General features: G+C 38.2%; 1 protein-coding gene across 1 annotated transcript in view; it reads right to left on the bottom strand.

The window, feature by feature from the left end:
* Window positions 1-25,560, bottom strand: part of SNTB2 (syntrophin beta 2) — a 68,229-nt gene that overhangs the window by 18,856 nt on the left and 23,813 nt on the right. The window contains exons 2-3 of the mRNA XM_069550222.1: window positions 13,852-14,065; window positions 2,611-2,821 (exon numbers count right to left, since the gene is read on the bottom strand). Of these exons, the coding sequence (XP_069406323.1) occupies window positions 2,611-2,821; window positions 13,852-14,065 (425 nt within the window). The remainder of the gene's footprint in view (window positions 1-2,610; window positions 2,822-13,851; window positions 14,066-25,560) is intronic.

The following is a 25,560-nucleotide window of genomic DNA, read 5'->3' as shown; positions in this document are numbered from 1 at the left end:
CAGGGAAGCCCACTGATACAAATGCCTATATCTTTTGTGGTAGTTTAAAAAGATGTTCACACATTCTTTACCATTCTTCCCTTTAAAAGCTGGAGCCCTGGGGTGTAGACTGGACTTAGTAATAACTCACTTCTAATGAAAAGAAGACAGAAGAAGAGCCTAGGTCATAGCCACATAGGTATTGCAATGTCCATCTTGTTCTCTCTCTCAGATCACTTGCTCTGAGGGAAACCCATAGCTGTATCCTGAGGACACTCAGGCAATTTTGTGGAAAGGCCTGCATGGCAAGAAGCTGAAGACTTCTGTCTACAAGCAGCAAAAAACTGAGACTTCCTGCCAACAGCGATATAGATGAGTCATGTTGGAGGTGCACCCGCCAACCCATCAAGCCCTCAGATGACTGCCGCCCTGGCTAACAGCTTGACGGCAACTTCCTGAAGGGTCCTAGGCCAGGACCACCCAGCTAAATGGCTACCAGATTCGCAATCCTTAGAAACTGTGGGACATAAGTGTTATTCCAAAGACACTAAGTCTTGGGGGTCACTTGCCTTATAGAGATAGGTTATTAATAAACCCTTTAAAACAGCACTTCTGAGATGTATCCTACAGGTATACAAATATTCAGTTCTATGAACTCTAATGATCAAAGCTCAGGAAATGATGCTCAAATTCTGGATAAACCCTTTTCTAACCAAAGCTTTACAACTTACTACCAGAACCTTAAGAACCAAATACATTCAGATAATGTGTGTTCTCTTGTTATCTGCTCTATCTGGACTCTGGAACCAAAGAGTTTGGACAGCACACATGTGAAAGGACAAACTACAAGGTTATTCATTATAGCAAGGTTATTCATTCTGTGTAAGGGCACAAATGACAACAACACTGGAGGAAATGCTTATTTAACTACAGCCACAGAATGAAAAACTATACAGTTGTAAAAAAGAACACTCCATATGTTTGATATAAAAAGATCTCCAGGATATATTGTTTCAAGAAAAAAAAAAACCAGCAAAGTATTGATATAAAGTAGTGTGCATAATATGCTTTCTTCTTTTATAAAAGAGAAAAAGAACATATTTCATATTTGCTTTTATCTGCATAAGAAACTCTCAGGAGTCATTATAAAGGAATCAAAGTGATTACCTTTCTGGGGGCTGAGGGGTGGGAATTAGGTGGATGGGGAACCAGAAGGAGGGTAAGACTTCACCTATTAACTTCTCATTTCAATCTTAGAACCTTACGAATGTATTTTTTTAAATCATGAAGATTTCTAACATTGCCAAAAGCACAGAACAACTACCACTCCACTGAGTTTTTCAACCAGCATATAAAAACATAGAAACCATGATAAAATACTAAAACTTTCAAAGTCAAAAGTACTTATACCACGATTTTCATTAGTTTCTTCTGCTTATTCTAGTCATGCCTCCTAGAAATCATCACAGTACTAATTCTGTGTTCTAATTTATCAGAATCATTATTTGAAGTGTTCATAAAATTTCATGGCTGAAAATAAATAGATCAATGGAGTCCAAAACTGATTCACCACACTATCACCTGGGGCAGCAGATGAGATTGCCAGGCCCCACCATCAGTCTACCAAATGGGGACTCCTGAGGGGGACCACGGGGAGCCAGACCCTGAAACTGTATTTAAAACAAAACAACAACACAAAAGAACAAAACCTTTCTGGGCTGATACTGATGCAATCTCTGCCCCCCTGGCACACACGAAGGAACTAGGGTGCAAAGATATGAAGGAACTTTTAAAAAGAAAACCAATGAAAAACAGAGTTAGCACTTGAACACTCATCTCTGACTCCCTAACCCTGTTTGTTTTCAGCTCCTTCTGGCCCAGCTGACGGTGAAGGCCCCGAAAGAAAAAGGATGTTGTAACATCGTGTAGAACTTTTAGTCTTCCTTTTGTCAAACTTTGGATCTAAACTAACCAGGGTTATGTTCTTCCTTTCCTTTCACCCAACCTCTATTTAAGTTTTCTGGTTTCTTTCCATTTGTCAGTTGTAGAAGACAGCTGTACATGTGTTTAATAGCTTGTAAAATATTTTGTATATTTTAAACTTTTCCCAGATCAGGGTAGTAAGCCTGTTGTCTCTGAAACTCTGTCAATAGACTAGAGTGAGAATTGGGAAACTATGACCTCTGGGCCAAACACAGCCCACTTTCTGTTTTTGTAAATAAAGTTTTATTAAAGCACAGCCACATCTATTCACGTTCATGTTGTCTATGACTGTTTTGCTGCTATCATGGCTGAGTTAAGAAGTCGTGGCACTAATAGCCCTTTGCAAAATAAGTTGCTGATTCCATTCTAAAATCATGAAAATTATCTCCAGTCATTGAGGATGATAAGAAATGATAAGAATCTCTTCATAGTTATGTTATGATGATGACTATCATGACAGTCAATTCTGCTGGTGGAAGTGATAATTAGCAATAAATAGCTAAAAACTAGGGGAGGAGAAACAAAAGATCTGCAAGTTAGGCACTGGAGACCTGACTGTGTGATAAATATTCCAGACATACGGAATGGGGGAACCATCCTGGCTCTGAACGGTGACCCGGTGAGAACTTGCCCTGCCTCCCAGCCTACCTGTTCTGCCAGCCAGGCAATGTGCTTAACCTCCTTGCTGCCTCCCGCTGTACTGGTTGCACCAAGCATGGCATTGAGTTCAGCCAACACCTGTGGGAGGAGAGCCATTATGTTGGTGTGGATAGCTACGAACCAGGAGTGTGCTGTGGCTGTATCCTTGCAACGGAGGATCAAAGTGTTCCTGCTATCAGGAGAATGGAGCTCTATCAATCTGTGTGGAAAAAGAAAAAAGAAAATGAGCTAGATCAGAAGCCATCAAAACTGCCATGGTTTAACATATATAACTGAAAATCAACTTTAATTTTGCATTCCAGAATATAAATGCTTTTTCTCAATTCCTTAGAGCCCAATCCCAGAGAAATGTGTAGAAAGATCATCACCAGAAAGACTAACTGCTGGGCTGCCGTCTCAGTATTCATGAAATGACCTGGAATGAGAGAGCCTAGTGTAGAGTCTGTAGTAAGAGCACTTCACTCCGCCTTCATTTCCAAGTCAAAGAAATGGAGAGCCTGCTTGTTGAATCTCACAGGCACATTGTAATGAAAGAATTTTTTTTTAAATACTTAGAAAATTCTGGTATATAGTATTGCTAGGTAAGTAAAACTTTTTGCCAAAAATTGAACTGAAATTTCCACTGTGTGAAATAAAATAGCTGAAGAATACGACTCTCAATGAAAATTTAGCATTGTTTTTTAGGGTCTGGGTAATGTCGTATGGTTAACTCATCCTCCAAGTAGCGGAGGAAAAATAGTTGAGAAATCTTCAACTCTATGACTGTTATTTACTAATGCTCAACTAAGAACAATCTCTACTTCAAAAGTAACCATTAGGACTTATTTAAATCTTTTTAAAGGTACATGCAACCAGTTCCTTATAAAGCAATTTGCTGGGTACTATCTTGTATTTTGATCAAAGCTTTTGCCAAGATGAATTTTAAAAATCAATCAATAAATGACTAACATATGTTCACTGCTGTGCTCTAACAATGAACATATATATCTTTTAAAAGGGAAAAAATTAAAAGCTCTTAGGAGTGTTTTTCATGGTAGGCTAAAAACTGACAAACTGCCACTGACCAAGGAGAGAACTTTTCATTCTTTCATCTTTCTGAAGACAGTTTTCGCTTCCTTGCAGCCCTGTCACGAGATCCCACACTACCTGACAAACATGACTGGTTTACAGGAACACCAGCATGTCTGCCTTGAAGCGTGCATCCCTCTCTGGTCATATTTAGAGATTCCTTTATAATTCCATTTTAACTTGCCATACTTAATGTGGTAAATATTCATTCTCATTTGAGCTCTGGTCAGTCCCTCCTTTCTTAAATAAACATTTAATGAAAACCTACTGTTTTCTAGATTCTGTGCTTGACACTGTCTTAGAGATATAATACTGAAAAAAAATAGAGAAAAACTAGTCTCTCCTCTCACTGGGCCTATCATCTAATGGGGAAGGCAGAAAGTTTATATTTAACTAATATACAAGTTACAAAAACTACTTCTATAAGGAACTGTGATGACTACCACAAAATTCTTGGCTCAAAAAGGCACTCCTGAGATGCAGCAAAGCAAGACTGCAGTGGGGGCCTCTTTCCCACTGGGGCACACTTACCAAACTGGTATACAGCTTATAAACACATCTATCCATGCTACCTACCTACTTATCCACTGACATGCCCTCCCACTAGACTTACCCTGCTAGCTACCTGAAGGTCTACCCACCAGTCTATCCATGTTTCACATGCCTTCAGTTTTACAGCAATAGCCAAAGAGGCCAGAGAGTTCTAGAAAATAGTCAAAACATAAAATAAGGTCTGTGACCAGTCGAAACACTTCACAAAGCCCATACCTGAAGCATCTTTAGATAGCAAGTCACAAGCCATTTTGCTTCTGTTTTAGTTATAGTTCTGATGAGTTTATTTGATTTCCTATCCTATAGCTAAATACAGCAAGAAGTAGCTTGAGATTAAAATTTTGGGGGTTTTGAATAGCAGGTTAAGTCTGGATATTAATTGGTAAGCAACGTGGAATCACTGAGGATTCTGAACAAGGGGACAATATGATCAAGACAATGAATTAAAAAATTAACTTTATGAGATATCTGTATACCTAGGTTCAGAGGAGCATCATTCACAATAACCAAAAGGTGGGAACAACCCAAATGTCCATCAATGGGATGAATAAACAAAACGGGATACACACACACACATAATATTCAGCTTTAAAAAGGAAAGAAACTCTGACACATGCTACAATATGCGTGAACCTTGAGAGGATTATTCTAAATGAAACAAACCTATCACAAAAGGGCAAATATTATATGAGTCCACTTATATGAGGTACCTAGAGTAGTCAAAGTCACAGAAACAAAAACTAGGATGGTAGTGGCTAGGGGATGGGAGAGGGAAACGGAGAGCTGTTGAATGGGTACGATTTTTGTTGCGCAAGAGGAAAAAGTTTTGAAGGTTGATATTATAGTAATATGAATATAATTAATACCTTTATAAATAAACTATAATTATAGTTCAATTAATTGAACTATACATTTAAAAATAGTTAAGATGGTAAATTTTATGTTGTCAGTGTGTGTGTGTGTGTGTGTGTGTGTGTGTGCGTGCTCAGTTGCTCAGTCATGTCTGAATCTTTGCAACCCCATAGACTATAGCCCACCAGGCTCCTCTGTCCATGGGATTTCCCAGGCAAGAACACAGGAATGAATTGCCATTTGCTCCTCCAGAAAAATAATTATGATGGTAAATCTTATGTTATGTGTATTTTATCACAATTAAAAATAATAAGCTAAAAAATAATTTCATGGTGGGATGTAAGATGGATTACAATAGAGAAATGGCCTAGGGAGATTTAATTGGACCCAAAAAGGATGAGACTACCTGCTGAGTCACCAGCAGGACACACACTCCTAGGCAGGAGGAACTCCTCCATCCAAAAAGCCCAGAAAAAGTAGAGAGAAGGAAAGAGATTTCTGACAAATAGCTTAATATTCACATTGACCTTTATTTAGTTTTCTATACTATTTTATAATGTTTTTTTCTTTGTAATGTTATTTTTCACTATATCAGTTGTTGCTGTCATGGTCCTTAACATAAATATTGATATTTCTTGGCTAAAAAATGATTATATTCTCTAAAAAAACAATTATACACTTGTTATGGGATGATTTAAAACAGCACATTACCCCCACTCCCTGACCCTGAACTCCTGGCAGCTGTTGATCTAGGAATCCTGCAGTATGTAACTTTCTCACTTAGCAATATGCATTTAAGGTTCCTCCATGTCTTTTGTGACTTAAGAGCTTATTTCTTTTTAAGGTTGAATAATATTCCACTGTCTGGGGGAACCATAGTTTGTTTATCCATTCACCTATGGAAGGCCCTTTTGGTTGTTTTCAAATTTTGGCAATTATGATGAAAGCATTCATGTGTAGGTTTCTGTCTGGACCTAAGGTTTTGACTCCTTTGGGTAAATACTAAGGAGCACAATTGTGGGGTTACATGGTAAGACTACTATGTTTAGCTTTGCAAGAAACTGCTAAACTGTCTTCCAAAGTAGCTGTATCATTCTGCATTCCCCTCATTGATGAATAAGCCTTCCTGGTGTTGTACATCTTTACCAGCATGTGGTACTGTTTGCTGGATTCTGGCCATTCTAGTACGTGTACAGTGACATTTTATTGTTTTAATTCACAATTCCTTAATGGAATATGATTTTAATACCTTTCATTTGCCAATTTGTCATCTCTATTTCTTCTTTGGTGAAGTGTCTGTTGCCCATTTTAAAACTGGGTTGTTTTCTTATTACTGAGTTTTAGAATTCCTTGTATATTTCAGATGTTAGTCCTTTATTTCATGTGTATTTTACAAAGATTTTTCTCCCAGTCCTCAGCTTATCTCTTTGTTCTCTTAACAGTGTGTGATTTGACTGGGCTAGGGTATGTCCAGGTAGCTGGTAAAACATTTCTGCAACAGATTAGCATCATCAGTAGAATGAGTAAAGGAGATGGTCCTCGCCAGTGCAGCTGGGTATCATCCAGTTCACCGAGGGCATAAACAGAATAAAAAAGCAGAGGAGAGGCAAATTCGCTCTTGTCTGAAGTTGAGACATTCATCTTCTCCAGCCCTCAAACACTGGTGCTCCTGGTTCTTGGGCCTTTGAACTTGGGGTGAATTTTAAGACTGGCTTTTCTATTTCTCCAGCTTGCAGACCATGGGACTTTGCCTCCACAACTGCATGAGTTAATTCCTATAATGAGTAAATAAACCTATCTATCCATTCTATTGTTTGTTTCTCTGGGGACCCTAGTACACAGTGTCTGTTACACAGGAGAAGCTTTCATTATTAATAAAGTTCAACTTGTAAAGTTTTCTCTAATGTACTGTGCTTTCGGTATTTTATCTAAGGAGTCATTTACAAATTTAAAGGGAATTTTTAAAAAGCATAATCCTACAAGCTCAGGGAGAAGATGAGAGGAGAGACTACAACAAAATTTTGGAAGCTGGCAAGCAGACAGAGCAGTTAAATGATTTAGCAAACCTAAGAAAAGTAGGGGAGAGTCAAATCTGAGCCAGTCCACGTTGCAGAATCCTGAAGAGGCTGAGGAATTTGAGGCGCCAGTTACCTCTGAAAGTGGGAGTAAAGCACGCAGCTAAAATAGAGAGGCCAGCTGACCGGCTCAGCACTCCCCACACCCAGCAGCTAGCGACTGCCCCACCCTCAATCCAGCAGGAGCCTGACCGCCACCCTCATCCCACCAAACTGAACGCAAGAGCCAGGGATGTCCTTAGTTTAGACCCTCTTCCAGGCTGACCATTTTCTACAGAGGCTGTTCATTTCTACCTGGTTGCTTTGGCACTGTAACCAGCTTAACATCCTTAATCACATGCTAAAAGTTCAGTCACAAAACCATGACGAAAAATTTCTTTCACTCCTCCTACTGACCTACTTAACACTAAAGGCAGGAATCAGCTCATCCTTCTCTGGGCACAAAACATTCACCTTCTGAAAAAGCCTTCAGACCTCATACAGTTCCTGGGAAAGCCTCAGACACAGGTCCTTGGCCATAGTTAACACTCTGAAAATTCAGATGTTAAAGTTCCTACTTATTAATAAGTGAAAGAAAGGAAAATATATCGGTTATAAAATAAACTTAACCTGATTAAGCAGAAGATCACGGGACCACTAGGCTAAAAAAGGGGAAAACAGGAAGTAAAACAGTTCCCTAGGACATAATCACCAACTTTTCATCAAAAGAGAAAATTTGCAATGTTTCTTAAAATGTGATTGTAAAATAGGAAATTAAATTAGAAGAATTCAGAACACAAACTCCACAACAGGACTAATGATTCTAGGATCCAGAAGTCTGCCTTTGAAGAAGCAGCCCCTGGAGCTGATAAAGGGAACAAAGTGTTTCCTAATGTTGACTGCTGTTTTAAAAGACAAATTCAAATGAAAACTACTAAGAGTTTGGAGGCAGTCTGCCAGTCATTGTTTGGGCCCACAGGAGAGAGGAGGAGACAGCTACAGTGTGAAGAGGTCTGGCCTCCAGTCAAACCACTGAGGATTTCCTGAGAAAAGCAATTACATTCTGACCAGATGAATCAGATCATGGTTAGGTCCACAGAAGCATAAGATTGTCTAAGTCTAGCCTGCTTATTCTGTTCAGAAGAGTCTTTGTCATAAAGTATGAGTTCAATTTATAATAATGTTCAATTAATAATCGTGTTGTTTTGTATGTCATAAAGCCAAAATTTACCTATTACATGGAAAACAGCCAAAGCGAAGATGACCCAGACCTTGTGAACCTCTTCAACAATAACAGAGTTACATTTCCGAAAAGCAGCTTTAAGAACACCTTGTTCTCGATAAACTCTGCACTGCCCATAATGCTGTTTGCTAAGGAACAGGCTCATGTTCTCTCCCTGGAGTTTGTCATTATTTATTTAGCTTTCAGTTTCCACAATGAACTGCTTGTAACGATCAGAAGCATCTAGTGAGGTCTTGAAAGAGGAGAGGTGGAAAAAGCAAATAAATTTCTTCCCCCTCCTCACTTATATATTCTGATAGTCAGCACTTTTTTCCAGCTCTAGATAGTCAAACTAAATCAATGTAGTGAAACAGGGGAAATAAAGGCTGCTTTCCTCTCCGGTCAAAGAAGTCTTTACATAAACACAAAGGATGAACCACAAAGAGATTCCACTACACACTCAGTTAATGTTAAAAAGACTGACACTATCAGTGTTGGTATGGATGTGGCTGGTAGGAATGTCAGACGGCACAACCACTTTGGAAAAAAGTCTCGCAGTTTTTTTTAAAAAAAGTAAATATACACCTATCCTTTGAGTCAGCAGTTTCACTCCTAAGAACTTATCCACAAGAACTAAAAATGTATGCCCACAAGAATTGTAACCATCAATAGGAAAATTGATAAAGAAACTGTGAAACTGTGTTATATCCATAAAATATGCTACTACTTAGCAATAAAGAGAAAGAACTATTGTTACACATAACAGGAAGGATGAAGCTCGAGACTCTTACACTGGAAACCAACACAACACTGTAAAGCTATCTTACTTCAATTAAAAAATAGATTAAAAAAAATCATACACTGAGTAAAATAATTCTATCACAAAAAGTACACATGACATGACTATAATTCTATGAAGTTTTAGAATAATTGAAACCAATATATGACAGCAAGTCAGAACAGGAGTAGCCTTGGATGGTGGGAGAGGGAATTGACTGGGGAGGGCAAAAGAAAACCTCCCAGGGTAAGAGCAATACTCTGTATCTTGACAGGCTTGGGTCACACAATTGAATGCATCTGTCAAAACTTATGGTTTGTATATTTTATTGTATGTAGATATTATCTCAAAAGAAAAAAAGTTACACCAAAAACACTGAACTCTATATGCATGTTTGAGTAGAGGGACGCATAGTAATGTAAGCAAGTTAGTTTGAAACGAATCAAAAATATAAGATGGACTGATGGATGGCTAAATGGGCCTATTTGTGATAAAGCAAACATAGTAAAATGTTAACGGTAGAATCTAGGTGGTGGAGAAATGAGTGCTGACTGTAAAATTATTTCAACTTTGCTGTAAGTTTGAAGATTTTCACAATAAAACATTAGGAAAAAAATTAGGGCTACAATGTGATAAATATCTTGGTGACAGATGTCCTGATAAAATTTATTTTTATTGTTCCTAAATGAACTGTTTCTCTACAATGTTTCTGCTTTAAACATTGCAGTTGTGTTACCTGTCATGACATTCCCTTTGACAGAGCAGAGATAAATTTAAGGATGAATGAGCTTGAAGCAATTTGATAGATACTATCATATTTATTCTTGAAGTAGTTCTAAAAAAACGAGTTAAACATCTATTATTATGTTCATTTTATGGAAGGAAAAAAATAGGAGGACAGAGAAACTAAGGGACTTATTTAAGGTTACAAGGACACCAGCAGCAGGTATAATAATAATATACTGAGAGCATTCTATGCCAATTTTATAATCATTCTCTTATTTAATCCTCACATAAGCTTTCATTTTCTACAGGAGGAAACCATGGCTTATGGAAAACAAATAGCTTGGCTGAAGTGTCAAAGTCCATCACCCTAACTTCAGTCTAATGAGTCAATGGTTCTGAACATTTTTTTTTTTTACCAAGACACATAGGATAAAGATCCGCATTCCTGTGGGGATAAACAAAGTCACAAGTAATTTTTCCAGGTACCTGGAATTCTACTGCTTTTCTTTTTCTCTAGAAAGCACGCTTGGAATGCAAGTAAGAGTGACATAAGAATAACTTTGAATCTCTTTCGATTTATATTTTACAAAAAGCAGATCATTTGCAAATTTGGTATTTCTTTTTCCGGCAGCACCGTGGTGCATACTGGATCTTAGTTCCCCGATCAAAGATTGAAACTGCACCCCCTGCAGTGGGAGCATGGAGTCAACATCGGGACTGCCAGGGAGGTCCCCAAATTTGGTATTTCAAGCAACATCAGAAATGAACTACTTTGCAGAATTAAGCCTGAGAATCTGCAACAGCCTGACTCTTCTAAGAACTTCCCTCGTATAGTACACTCTGGCCAAGTAGACCAATCAATGGTCTTATTAAAGAGCATGGTGTCTGATACACTCTTGTAGCCCAAACTGCCCTCTCCATTTGGTTCTAAAAATCTATTTCAACTTTGACCATTGATCAAATATCTTTAGCATATGTGTTAAAGAGAATGCAGCCCCAAGTTTCAATAAAGGTCAAGATTATTGAGCTCTGAAAGACGTCTTCGTGGATGGTAAACTAGCACAGCTTTCAGCAATAGCGCCAAGTCATTTCATCTTCCTCCTTCCTTCTTTCCTCACTCCCACAACTCCAGTATCCTACAGAAACTGTGTAATACTTTTTCTTTTCTTACAATACTCAGATATAGTAGCAGCATTCCAAGTGCTATAGACTAAATGTCTGTGTCTCCGCCTCAAATCCATATGTTAAAATTCTAACCCGAATATGACAAGATTAGCAAATGGGGCCTCCGGCAGGCAATTAGATCATGAGGGCAGAGCCCTCACAGATGGGACTAGTACTGTCCTGTGAGAGAGACCCCAGAGAGCTCTCTAGCCTTCTCTGCCATTGCAGACATGGCAAGGAAGTGACCACTGGAAGCGGGCCTTCACCAGACACTACAGCGCCTTGATCTTGGACTTCCCTCCTTTCCCCTAACCATGAAAAATAAAGTTCTGTTGTTTATAAGCCACCCAGTTTATGTTTTTCTTCTTTTTTTTTTTAACAGCAGCTTGAATGGAGTAAGACAACAGTCTATTCTCATTCCAGAAAGGATTTATAATGGAGGGACATAGCCTGAATACTTTCCTCAGCCTGACAATCAGTTGACAAATTTAGTGGGTATTTGTTCTTTAGTCACATTATAACTCTACTCTAGTCCTTACTATTTAATTTTTTTTTAAGTCCATAATCAAAGTCTCTACATAAATCTAACTCAATTGAGAAAAAAAACTTAATTTGGATTTAAGAGGTGATTATTCACTTTACAAATTAGATTCTTACTGTATAAAAAAAATAAACATAGCATTTCTTCAAAGATCAAGCTGTTTTGTATTTATATATGATCCAATATATATATAATCTTTCACAAATAAACCTGTATGCCTGTATGTAACACGAAGTAATTTATATGTCTTGAACTTTTAAAAGAAAGCAAATAAAAACAATACAAACATATCAGAATGTAATTTTCAAAATATGTATATATGAGAATTCACTGGTGGTCCAGCGGTTAGGCAGAGAAGGCAATGGCACCCCACTCCAGTACTCTTGCCTGGAAAATCCCATGGATGCAGGAGCCTGGTAGGCTGCAGTCCATGGGGTCACCAAGAGTCGGACACAACTGAGCGACTTCACTTTCACTTTTCACTTTCATGCACTGGAGAGGGAAATGGCAACCCACTCCAGTGTTCTTGCCTGGAGAATCCCAGGGACAGGGGAGCCTGGTGGGCTGCCGTCTATAGGGTCACACAGAGTTGGACGCGACTAACGCGACTTAGCAGCAGCAGCAGCCAGTGGTTAGGACTCCATGCTTTTACCTCTGTAGACTCAGGTACTAAGATCCCACAAGCCACAAAGCAAGGCCAAACAAAACGTGTATGTGTGTGTGTCTGTATGAGGTGTATATATAGGATTCTCTGGTGGCTCAGACATAAAGAATTTGCTTGCAATGCACACACACAAAGTTAAAGTTAGCAGTTAAGACTTTTTAAGCTACTATTTCTTATGATCCTGATATGTGTTTGACTCTATGCAAAGGGCTGTATGTGGTTATCTCATTTAATCTGCACAGCTAAGCCTTTTTTCTTAATCAATGAGAACATGAAGGTTTATAGAGGTGCAGGAACTTGCTCAGAGCCCTCCTTGGAGCAAGCGACCTAGTTGGGACTCAAACTAAGGCCTGTGTGATTGCAGAACTCAGCTGTTTCCGAAATACACACAATATACTACAGAGCAGGAGCTTCTACGTCCCTATGGCATAAAATGCTCAAGGTCATTCAGTTTCTGGTTGTCTTCTGTGAACCATCCCATCCTGAGTAGGCACCTGGCTATGCAATCACATCAGAGGAGACCATAAAAGTCAAAGCAAATTATAAAAAGTTTGTCCTTGTGAAAGCGAAAGTTAGTCACTCAGTTGTGTCTGACTCTTTGTGACCCCATGGACTATAGCCCACCAGGCTCCTCTGTCCATGGCATTCTCCAGGCAAGAATTTGGGAGTGGGTTGCCATTTCCTTCTCCAGGGGATCTTCCCAACTATCGTTATCTTTCTTTTTCCCTTAATGTCTATTCTAACACTAAGTTTAATGGTACCACTTCATGGCATTAATGAAGACAAAGTCATAGAAACCAAATGGTGATAGAACTAGGAGGGACATTAGAAATTATTCAATCCAATGCTCTCATTTTACAAATGAGGAAACTGAGGTCAAGAGAAGCTAACTTGCAAGAGTGATATTAGTAGTTGATGCAACCTGATCTATAATGAAGATCTCTGATTCTTTACACTATCCATAGTATAAGGAATTTCCTTCTATGGAGATATTTTTAGAAGTTTCTTGAACAAGATTTTTTTCAGTTATTAAGTCATAATCACAATGAAGGAGTAATATTAACACTCCATAAAGGTATAAAATGAAAAGTAAAGGCCTCTTCTTTCCTTCTACCTTCTAATCCCACTTCACTCCCCAGGGATAACCATCATTAAGTTTCTTGTGTGTTCGTCCAAAATTGTTTGGCCACCTGATGCAAAGAGCCAGCTCATTAGAAAAGACTCTGATGCTGGGAAAGATTGAAGGCAGGAGGAGAAGGGGACGACAGAGGATGAGATGGTTGGATGGCATCACCGACTCAATGGACACGGGTTTAAGCAAACTCCAGGAGATGGCGAAGGACTGGGAAGCCTGGCGTGCTGCAGTCCAGAGGGCCGCAAAGAGTCAGACAAGACTGAGAAGCTGAACAACAGCAGTGCACATATATGTGTGAAGTAATTTAAACATGGAAGCCCAGAAATGAGTCTTTCATCTCAGATTGATGTTTTACTTTACCTAATTTAGTCAACAGCCATAATACTGTATAAAATATGCAAAAGCAGTATTATAATATATCCATTTAAGTTTGCAAAGCTGTGAGTAGGATGTTCTCCTTAGGTACAGCTCACCTGTTCTCCAGGTCCGGCATGCTTAAGTTTCTAGCAGCAAAGCACATTTTGAGCGGGATGACCTTCCTGTCCTTGGTGCTGTTCTGGTGTTTTGGAGAACCAGAGTCCTCACTGCCACTAAAGCTGGGTGACTGGGGAGCGGCACCTTCCCAGGGCAGATCTGACACCAATGATGGCTTCTTGATATATGGCGTTACTTCTCGGATGAATTTAACTATGAACAAAAGTCAAAGAAGAAGGTCAGTATTTTTACTTCCTATGAAAAATAACTGAAATATATACATACAGGAACTATCTGGCATGAAGTGAAAAACAAAACAAAACAAAACACAAAGTTAAAGAGCCCACACACAGAATCTTAGGATTAGAGGGTGCTTTAAGAGCACAGGTAATCCAAATGATACGCCACCACTCTATCCTAAAAACCGGATTCTGAGACTTTGCATACGGTTTCTTCTTAGGACTCCCTTCTCCCTTTGCCTGCCTGGTCAACTCACCTCCTCAGCAGCCTATCCTGTTTACTCTCTCCAGGGTATTGCCATTACTCACTCCTCTGTAATAACTTCTAAGCACCCTGGGTTGTAATCCTTTGTTAATAATACTTCAGTTCCCCTGCTGGCTCCAAGTTCCCCAAAGGCAGGGTTTATGGTTTATTCAATCTTGATGTCCAACATTCAGACCAGTGCCTGTTCAGTAAATGCTTGAATACACGAGTAAAGGGAAAAAATGAACAATTAAATACTTGAATTATCTCAGTAGTTGGACAACACGAGTGAATCTGGAGATAGACTCATTATTTCCTGAGACAGCCCCATCTAGCTTTAAACAAGTTTAGCATTTAGAAACTTGAAACTTTCACTCATTGGTTTGCTGTCTACAGAGGCCATACAGAACAAACTTAATCTCTTCTATATGAGGGCCCTTCAGACATCTGAAGTTCAAGATTATCTCTCTCTCCTCCAGGCTAGGTATCTCTACTTCAATTAGACTCAACCCAATCAACATTTGTAGCTACCTTCCAAGTATCAGGCATTAGGCTAGCTACTGAGAATACAAGAGCAGCTTAGGCATGGATTCTGCCCTCAGGAATGCCCAGTCTAGTAAGGGAGACAGTTATGAAAACAAACCATCATAGCTTTGAAAAACAAGTACAAAGATATGGTATTTGTTTTCCTATTAATGGTAGCTTTCTATTAATGGTATTAAAGGGTTTTTCTACCAATGGTAGTCCCAAATTAAGATACGGCTTTTAACCAAAAGAAAACATTCTCCTTTTTAAGTTCACTTTTAAGATGTACACTTCTTTTACCTCCTTTATGACTGGCGACTACTGTCATTTGAGGCATGGTGTTCTTGTTTCAAAAACTAGATAAAGTGAACATTATTAAAATCTTAAAAGCATTAAAATGTCAATAAATAGTTGAATATAGATAAATCAGTCACCATTTCCTCTGCTAACATCAATAGATGTTACTTCAGGCATTCACCTTCTCTCAAATTACACTGTGGAAGGTCATTAGAGTAGTATCAAGGGAACTGGAAAACTAGAAAGATACGGTCATTACCAATGCTTATCAATGTCATAATAGCTAGTATTAATATTTTATAGCATTACAAGCTTTACAAGCCTTCGAAATTTTACTAATAGATTGTACTTATGTGTGTTTGTTAGTTGCAAGCAGGTAAAAAAATTCTAGGCATATAATAAACCTTCAATAAACAGTAGGTGCCTTTCTTCTTCTCTAAATTAAAAAGCTAGAAAAGTTAAAAAAAATTAACAGCCATCAGTAGAAGAGGCAAAATTATTTTCTTATAAGTTATTGAACAAGATCTGCTAAAGTTAAATGTACTTCTAGGAGATACAATACTACTAATGTCAACATTTAGAAAGATTTATGTGTGTTTATGTGGGTGCTTTCTATGTCTAGTTATAATGCGTGTATTTTCTAGGTGGAGAGAGTAAGAGTTAACTGCTTCAGGTCACCAAGGAGACTTTACCACCCTAGAAAATGAGCAGGAGTGCGCCTAGTATATGCCTTGAGCAGCTGACTGGGGCACTTGAACACAAGCGTTAGTTTAGCTCCGGGCTTTCAAGAGAGAATACGATCACAACAACTTTGGCAGAAATTCTTAAAGTTTCCAGGCACTGCTAATGGCAGAGATTTACTTTTTAAACATTTAAAGCAGTATACTAACTTTTGGGCTCCCAATTGGGAGAAATTAAAGACATTCTTAATGACTATTCTTAAATACTATAGTGTTAGAAAAGCCCCCTTTTATGACATACTCAGATGTTCACTTGATCACAGAGCATCAATGAGCTTATTACTATACACATTTAAATGAAACAGACATAAACACACAGCCTACTGCATGGCCTTATTAAAGAAGCAATTAGTTTTACTTGAGTTGATGACAATGGCACCCATACCCCCATCTAACTGGCCATCCACAATAGCTGGAGAACCATGAACAGATATCTAATTTACCTGGGAAGCAGTACACAGGCTTATGTGATTTCACTGTCCTGCTTTAAAACAAAGTAACTATCACTTGTGTTTGTCCTGAGATTTTCATTTAATTTCATTACCCATCTTCCTGGGCTTCCCTGGTGGCTCAGAGGGTAAACAATCTGCCTGCAATGCAGGAGATCTGGGTTCGATAACCTGGGTTGGGACGATTCCCTGGAGAAGGAAATGGCAACCCACTCGAGTATTCTTGCCTGGAGAATCCCATGGACAGAGGAGCCTGGCAAGCTACAGCTCATGGGGTCACAAAGAGTCGGACACGACTGAGCAAATAAGCACAGCACCCATCTTCCTACTCCTTTTCACTCCAAGGCCTGTCCAAGTCCACAGAAGTAGGAGAAAAATCCTTTCTGAGGATCTCAAATTACTACTGAGATGACGAAGGAGAACTCAAATTTCCTTTCAAACCTCTAAGCTACAGTGGAATAAATCCAAACAAACCAGAAATAAGGTAGCTCTAAATTCATCCCCAACAATTAAAATTTTAGGATTTTAAAATTATGGCCTTTTATAATAAATTTATGCAAACTGGCAAAAAAGGATATTTTTTAGGCCTCAATTAAATTCTAACATGGCTATCTATTACTTTTATTCAAAAGTATTAGCTTTCATGCTTTTATATATATAAACATAGAACAAATGGTTGAAATAATTTGGGTATTTGGACTGCTTCTGTATAATTTCTCCTTGGTAGTATTCTTCAACTACTAATCTTATATGGTAAAACCCACTGTGGGTCATTTATAAAGTAAATATTTAAAAAATGAATTTAAAAAGTGATTTTCTTTGGAATGTTTCTTCAAACTGCAAAAGTATATGCAAGCTTTTCATTTTTTCACAAAAAAATGTTTTAAACATCTTAGGTTTGCATTTTTAAATGTTTTTGTAAGGAATACAGCTACCAGCAAATTTCCTTGTGGAAACTGCTAAACAGTAAGTAGATGTTTATTGAAAATCCTTTATATAACTCATGCACAACCAGAAAACACTGTGCATTTGAAAAATTACTTCAAGTTACATATTTTTCTTTTCTTTTTGGTGTTGACATTTATGTTTATTTTCTGTGACATATCTCTGTTTTTATAAGTCAATTCTACTTTTAGTACTTCTCCCTCCCCTAAAAAGAAGTACTGCTTTATGTGAAATAATGCTCCTATCTGTGTCATTCCCTTCTTGCTTACTTCAAAACATACGAAAGCAGGGACTTCCTTCTGGTCCAGCGGCTAGGATGCCACACTCCCCATGCAGGGCCCAGGTTCCATCCCTGGTTGGGAAACTAGATCACACAGGCCACAGCTAAAGATCCTGCATGCTGCAACTAAGACCCGGCACAGTCAAATAAATAAAATAGATAAATAAATAAATATTTTAAAATAGAAAGCAGAGGACTGTTGACAACTGTAAGAAAGTCTTGACCACCTATAGCATTAGAAAAAATGGAAAGATAAAGACTTTTATTTTCACTAAAGCAGAGGCAACAAGAAAGGCACTTTGCATAAGGCTGCTTAGGAATAATTTATATTGCTTCTTTTTTTTATGCAGTAGGTCACTTATCACAGAATCTCCAATTCTTCCTTTCTGTTTATAATGAATGTATATTGCTTCTTAATCTCTTGCTAAAATACGAAAGTAGAGGCTAGTTTTGTTTTTTAATTAATTAATCTTATCAGATTTTTAAAAACGATGTAAAATGACTCAAACACTATAAAACCAAAGGCAAAACTCAGGGTATATCAGAGTTACTAGGTGAAAATAGTAAGTTCTCAAAAGAAAAATAAAAGCTTTTATGTTTTAAAAAACTATATATAATTAGTACGTTCATAAAGTACTCAAGAAAATATGCCATTTGCTAATAATGGTTATATCTGTATTGTAATTATAGTGATTTCTTCTATTGAAAGTTATTTCTACAATGCTTGAACTTTTAAATAAGCATGTGTTCTATTAAATAAATAATACTAAAGTTAATTCTGGGGTTCCCTTGTGGTTTAGCTGAAACACCCTGCAATATGGGAGACCTGGGTTCGATTCCCGGGATGGGAAGATTCCCTGGAGAAGGGAAAGGCTACCCACTCCAGTATTTTGGCCTAGAGGATTCCATGGACTGTAGTCCATGGGGTCACAAAGAGTCGGACACAACTGAGCAACTTAATACATGCCATCAAATAACAAAGAAAAACACGGATTAGAAAGCAATTTCAGAAAAAGATTCAAGGGCAGAGACAACAACAATGGGGAAAAGTGATTGTTCCATAAATGCTGAAAGAACAATGGAGTATCAGCATGCAGTTGTTGTACGTCTGTATCTCACATCCTCCAATGCATTTGCTAACCTACAGTTGATGCTCTTTGGATAATTTTTGTAAAGTCACTGAAGTATAAAAACAGAGCAACAAATTTTAGTCAAATGAAATTCAGTACAAGCCTTGATGTTACCATTTATCTTTTGAGAGATCTGAAGCACATAATTTTCTTGTCTAAGCCTCAGTTTCCACATTTGTAAAACATTAAATACCAACTTCAAATGGCTATGGCGGTTGAATGAGAAATGGAAGAAAAGTGCCCATGCCTGTGCTTGAGCACACAATGAATATCACTGTGTATTTGGGTGTGCAATTAATACAATATACTCTGGACAAAGTAGGTAGAGGCTAAGATATGAAATTGAACAGACCATATTTGAATTTCAGTTCTGTCAATTATAAACTTCCTGATTTGGACAAATAATTCAACTTTTCAATTTCAATTTCTAGTCCACAAAACTCTAATATTAACCTTAATACCAACTATCCTGAATAACTGAGAGGATTAAGTAAGATTAACTATTTTCGTGGGTTAATTTTACACTGTGGGTGGTGACTGCAGCCATGAAATTAAAAGCTGCTTGCTCCTTGGAAGGAAAGCTATGACAAACCTAGACAGCATATTAAAAAGCAGAGGCATCACTTTGCTGACAAAGGTCCATATAGTCAAAGCTGGTTTTTCCAGTAGTCATGTACGGATGTGAGAGTGGGACCATAAAGAAGGCTAAGCCCCAAAGTCTCAGGGGCTCAGAAGATCATGCAAAATCTTGGTGGACTGCAAGATCAAACCAGTCAATCCTAAAGGAAATCGACCCTGAATATTCTTTGGAAGGACTAATGCTGAAGCTCAAATTCTTTGGCCACCTGTCATGGAGAGCTGATTCACTGGAAAGGACCCTGATGCTGGGCAAGACTGAAGGCAAAAGGAGAAGGAGGCCGCAGAGGATGAGATCGTTGGATGACATCACCAACTCAATGGACATGAATCTGAGCAAATTCCAGGAGACAGTGAAGGACAGGGAAGCCTGGCATGTTGCAGTCCATGGGGTCACAAAGAGTTGGACATGATTTAGCAAATGAACAACAATAACATATGTCACAGTTTCTGTTTTGCTCATCTTTTCCATTTAACCAAGGGTCACTGAAGGGATTAAAAGCCAAGACTACAAAAGTCAACAATAATTGCAACACGTCACTTCTATAGGGTTTATCTGTCCACGGTTCTTCACTCTTTTTAGTCACTCCTCAGAATTGTGTTGCTGTCTGTGCAGAACTACTTAAGGTCCTGAATACATTTTCTTGCACATTCATGAGGTGAAATTCATGTACTTTCATAACACATACACAATCTTTTTGTGACTCTGGCTTGACATCACACTTGCTTCCAACCTTTCAGAGCAAGTTTTACCCCAATCCATATGACATCATTGTAACAATATGTGTACTTAGTTTTAGTACAAATGAATGTAATACAGTGGTCAAAATTTGGCAGTATATTGATAAAGTGTTCACAACAGGGATCATGAACATATAGATGAACCACAAATATTGTCTGGATAAACTATGAAAAATTCTGTCACAAATATAGATATATTTAGTCCTAATTTCCCTATCCTGGGGAAAACATGAGAAATATTTATCGCATGGGTGGTAAAAATCCAGTTAAAAACTGCTGCTAATAGCTCTAGATTAAGGATGTTTGCAAATATTTGAATAAAGCGTCCATGTTCAACACTGTCATCTTCTTTTTGATTATGTGGAAACTGGTCACTCCACAGACTGAAGGTTATCACACAAAATGCATATGAATGATCTTTGTTGAGGTTCTTGTCAACTGAATTTGTTATTAGAAAACATAAGCCATTAGAACAAAATTCTACTTAATAAACTATTATCTACTTAAACACATGGTTTACGGATGAGCAGTTTATTCTTGAAGTGATAAAATAATATAATATTATAGGGAGTCAATAATGGTTTAAAACATACTTCTATAAGAAAGCCCTTCTCTCACAAACCCAAGATATATGCTTTTATCTATTCTTAACATGAATGAGCTTCCCTCATAGCTCAGTTGGTAAAGAATCCGCCTGCAATGCAGGAGACCCTGGGTTGATTCCTGGGTCGAGAAGATCTGCTGGAGAAGGGATAGGCTACCCACTCCAGTATTCTTGGGCTTCCCTTGTGGCTCAGCCGGTAAAGAATCCGCCTGCAATGTGGGAGACCTGGGTTCAATCCCTGGGTTGCGAAGATCCCCTGGTGAAGGGAAAGGTTGCCCACTCCAGTATTCTGGCCTGGAGAATTCCATGGACTATATAGTCTATGGGGTCGAAAAGAGTAGGACAAGACTGAGCAACGTTCACTTTCACTAACATAAATGATAGTATTTCCCTCATAGCCCAGTTGGTAAAGAATCTGCCTGCGATTCAGGAGACGCGGGTTCGATTCCTGGGTCGGGAAGATCCTCTGGAGAAGGAAATGGCAACCCACTCCAGTGTTCTCGTCTGGAGAATCCCATGGACAGGGGAGCCTGGCAGGCTACAGTCCACGGGACCATAAGAGTCAGACACAACAGCGACTAAACCACCAACATAAATGATAGGAGACAATTTTTACTATAAAAAAAAAAAGATTGTAATGTTTCCTCCTTTTCAACATCAATGAACTCTATGTACAAAGCATGTAGGTTATTTAAAATGTTTAATATACACTCTGACCTCAAGCTTTTTAGTTGAAAAGGAAAAGAAAGATACATAACCCACCCACCCCCAAAGACCAATTAATAAAGGAGAAATGAGAAAAGGTACTATATGATGAATGCTATTAAAGAAGTAGAAATAAAATGCTACACGAAACTGGATATAACAACAGCAAACAGAATTAAATAACTGAAAAATATTTAATAAAAACACCAATAAAGTAATGTTTTTCTACTAGACCAGAAAAAAAAGACCTAGCAGTTTAAGCACAAGGAAATCCTTATCCGTTGCAAAGTGGATGTCCTGGACTAGCTGGACACACCGGATGGTTTGTTTTAGATAGGCACTCCAAGTGATAAACTATAGACGGAAACACAGTATTAACCCAGCACAATAGCTGTGCTCAAGGGGTCAGCAAGCATTCCATCCTGAACACCCAGTCAGTTACCACTGGGGAACAAGAATGCCATCCAAGTTTCCATCTCTTTAAGCATTTCACAATTTTTTTTTATTGTACAAAAGAACTGCTATTAGTAACTGCCAAGCTTTTGTTGTCACGAGGGATTTTCTGACCAAATTGGCAGAATTAACTGAGTTCAGGAAGAGGAGAAAAGACAAAGATGTGTTCATTTTCTTTTCCTCCTCCTCCTTTTTTTCCCCTCCTTCTTATATAACACATGACTGAGGAGTTCAGCTGTGGTAGACCAAGAATTGTCAGAGTGCATAGACTTCAACTACTGTAGTGAATTTAAGCTACAATGCCATGTACTGGTCAACCCACAACAAATAATGGCTTTCACTTATAATTCGTTTTATTAACTTTTTAAATTAAAGGGTAATTTTCAAAAAGCTGGAACAATTTAAGCATCAAAATAAATAACAGTGGTATGGGGTTATAAATATCCATGAGTCCACACAGATATAAATAATTGAATAAATAAATAAATGAGGGATAAGGGATAGCTCTTAAAGAATTTCAATTAGAGAATTCCCTCGTGGTCCATCCACTGCTTAGGTCCATTCTTACAGCAGAGGGCCCAGGTTCAATCCCTGGTCTGAAAATTAAAATTTCACAAGCCATGTGGTGCAGCAAAGAAGCAGAAGGAGAAGAAGAGGAATTCCAATTAACAAGTGTTAAAGGAATGAGAAAAAAAGAAAATCATCATTAGGACACTACACTAATAACTGTTGTTCACCAAACCAGTAATGAACACTACAATTAGTGAAAAGGTTAAAGGATAAAGGGTGAAAGCTCAAACAGTAATAGGATACTTTCAGTCTTCACCAAGATATTTATTAATTACAAAGGGGGAAATGGTAACTTTATGTGGAGAGATTCGACAGTTATAAAGGTTTACTTTACTAGTATTAAGACATATTGACATCACGCCCACTACCCTCCCATATATACTGAGAAGGATATATCACTTCTGTAGTATTCTTGCTCAAAAAATACACAAGGTCCATTTGTTCATGATAAAATGTGACACAAATTCAAATTGATAGATATTTTACAAAATGATTCAAACGGTTCAAAATCGATTCCCACAATGAGGTTAGTTAACACATCTATTACTTTACATAATTACAATTTTAGTGTGGTGAGAACATTCAGATCTATTCTCTTTGCAACTCCAAGTATATAAGACAGTTTTGTTAACTATAATCATCAGATTGAACATCAGATCCCCAGAATTTATTCATCTTACAATTGGAAGTTTGTACCCTTTGACCAAATACCACTTTGCATTTCCTTCCACTCACTTTTAGTTTTACTTATTCTTAACAAGTCAGAGTAAATTTGAGAGGTCAGACTCATGACAAAACCAAATAACAGGGTCATTCTAGAGGCCATTCCCTTCTCCAGGGATCGAACCCGGGTCTCCTGCACCGTAGGCAGATTCTTTACCAGCTGAGCCACCAGGGAAGCCCTTTTCATTCTAAAGGCATCTACATTAATTCCAAAATTTCATGCCAAGCGTTCCTGTCAAATAATACTAAGTAATATTATAGTGCATTACTATAATACATAGTAATATTAGACACTCTTTGGTTATGTGAGAGTTTGCCCTTGCAACTGACAGTCAATTTGTGTTAATATTAGCTTCCTATAATCAGTAAGAGTGCTTATCTTGAGATTATGTTTATCTTCATGCATTCTAAATCCACTTCTCTCCCAGAGATTATTCCAGGAAAGGAGAAAGATCCACAAGTGTAGAGTGTAGTATGTACCCTTGAATTATAGAACTATAGTCAATATAGCCTAAATAAATGATCATATTTAGAGATGAATGAAATAGCTATCAATTTCATGTGTATTATGTTTTGACTCCTTACACACACACACACACAGCCGTCCAGAGTGTCCTGTGCACAAATACTAATCTAAATAATTTACATAACTGCAGAGCTAGAGGAGACCTCAGTGATCATTTGTACAAACTGTTCATTTTTAAGGATGCTAAACTGAAACTCTAAGAAAAAGGAGGCTCAAAGAAATTTAGAAAACTTCTTCCAAGCTGCAGTCTGTGGCAAAGCCACAGCTAAAAACCCATGTCATCTTTTTCTGAATATGTCCTCAGCTTTCAGTTTGGCTTTTGAGATAGTGGAAAGTCATAAAACACTGTTTGTATAAATCCATCAGCCACCAGTACAAATGAGTCAGCACTCAAACTTGCTCACTGGCTCTATACAGTTAAAAAGTGGAGTAACCAGGTCTTATCTAAGATTAACAGGATAATCTCACTGTGTGTGTAAGCAAGTGAGCATTTCAATTCATGTTTCAAGAATAAGGGGAAAAAAAAAGAAAAAAGGGCTGGCTAACACCTTGCAGAAGGGTGTGTACTTTACAATGACCTTTCTATTAGCATATTTTAAAAACTCAGGTCAGAGTCCTTTCATCCTGTGGTAATTCACTTTTTCTGTATTAGACACAAGACTTCAATAATAACAACCAGGGATCAATATTTAACACTAGCCTGCCCACACTGACAGCACATGGTGCTCTGAGCCGGCAGCAGCACAGAGGCGCCGGAACAGTCAGAGCCGCAGTCTCCATCCCCGCCATGGGTGTGGCAGCGCTGGGTGGTGGGGCGGCGGGCGGCAGCGCGGAAAAGCGGCTGGAAAGCCCCAGCCAAGACAAAACTAAACAAAAAGCACGAGTCAAGAATGCTATTTTTCAAAAGAAAATGATTACTTTTTGGTAAAGAGTGTGCTTCTGTGTGTTCATCCTTCAGAAGAATTTACATCCACGCTCGTGGCTTAATTCCATTTTTTTGCAGTTTAGCTTCCTTATATGTAAAAATCATAAAGTCTATCCTTAGGGAGTTATAGTGAAGATTAAATAAAGCATGGACTGGAAAAGGATTTTACGAATTATAACAGCCATACAAATTTGAAATATTACTATTATGACCTAGTGCAGAACCTGACCATCATTTTCACCAGTTTTAGAAATCAGCACAGCACACGGTAAAAAGCATCTGTTAAATGAATGAGCGTACAAACTGGTTAAGACCTCTTCCCCAGGAGCATTACCATAGAACATAAAGGATTACATGTGGTGTGAACTCAGAAAAATGACCACTGTGCCTTTCTGCGTCTGTCCTAATCACAGCAGAGAACTACCGTGGGGGTCAATGAATAAGGCTCACAAAGCAGACCCGATCTCAGAGGAAACAGGCCCCTCTCAGCCCCGCCATCCCTGAACGATGAATAAAACACATTCCATGTCTCTACCAGTCTCCAGACTGGTAATAGAGGACACAAATATTCAATCACTGACGTCAATGCTCAGTTAATGTTCAATAACAGAGTTAAGTGTTTTATGTGAATAATTTCACTGAATTTCATGATAACCCTAGTAGGTAGGGACATTTATTATTCCCATTTTACAAATGAGGATACTGAGACCTTAGAGAAAAAAATAAACTTGGCATGTGCCACTCTACCAGTAAATAACAAAGACAGAAAGAAAGACCAACCATGTAAATACACTATATTTTACCAATGAATAAGTAATAACAACTCAGTATATTAAGCTCCATTACAGAACTATATGCAGAATGTATTACACAAACAGGAGACTTATCACTGAGAATGACAGCAGAAGTACCCCAGGCAGACGAGGCGGAAGTGAGTGTGCCCGGCTGAGTTACAGCATCCAGTCGAGGACATGAA

Source organism: Ovis canadensis, chromosome 14 (genome assembly GCF_042477335.2).
Source record: "Ovis canadensis isolate MfBH-ARS-UI-01 breed Bighorn chromosome 14, ARS-UI_OviCan_v2, whole genome shotgun sequence".
In the NCBI taxonomy this organism is placed as follows: domain Eukaryota; kingdom Metazoa; phylum Chordata; class Mammalia; order Artiodactyla; family Bovidae; genus Ovis; species Ovis canadensis.
This window is presented reverse-complemented; position numbering and strand designations above follow the sequence as displayed.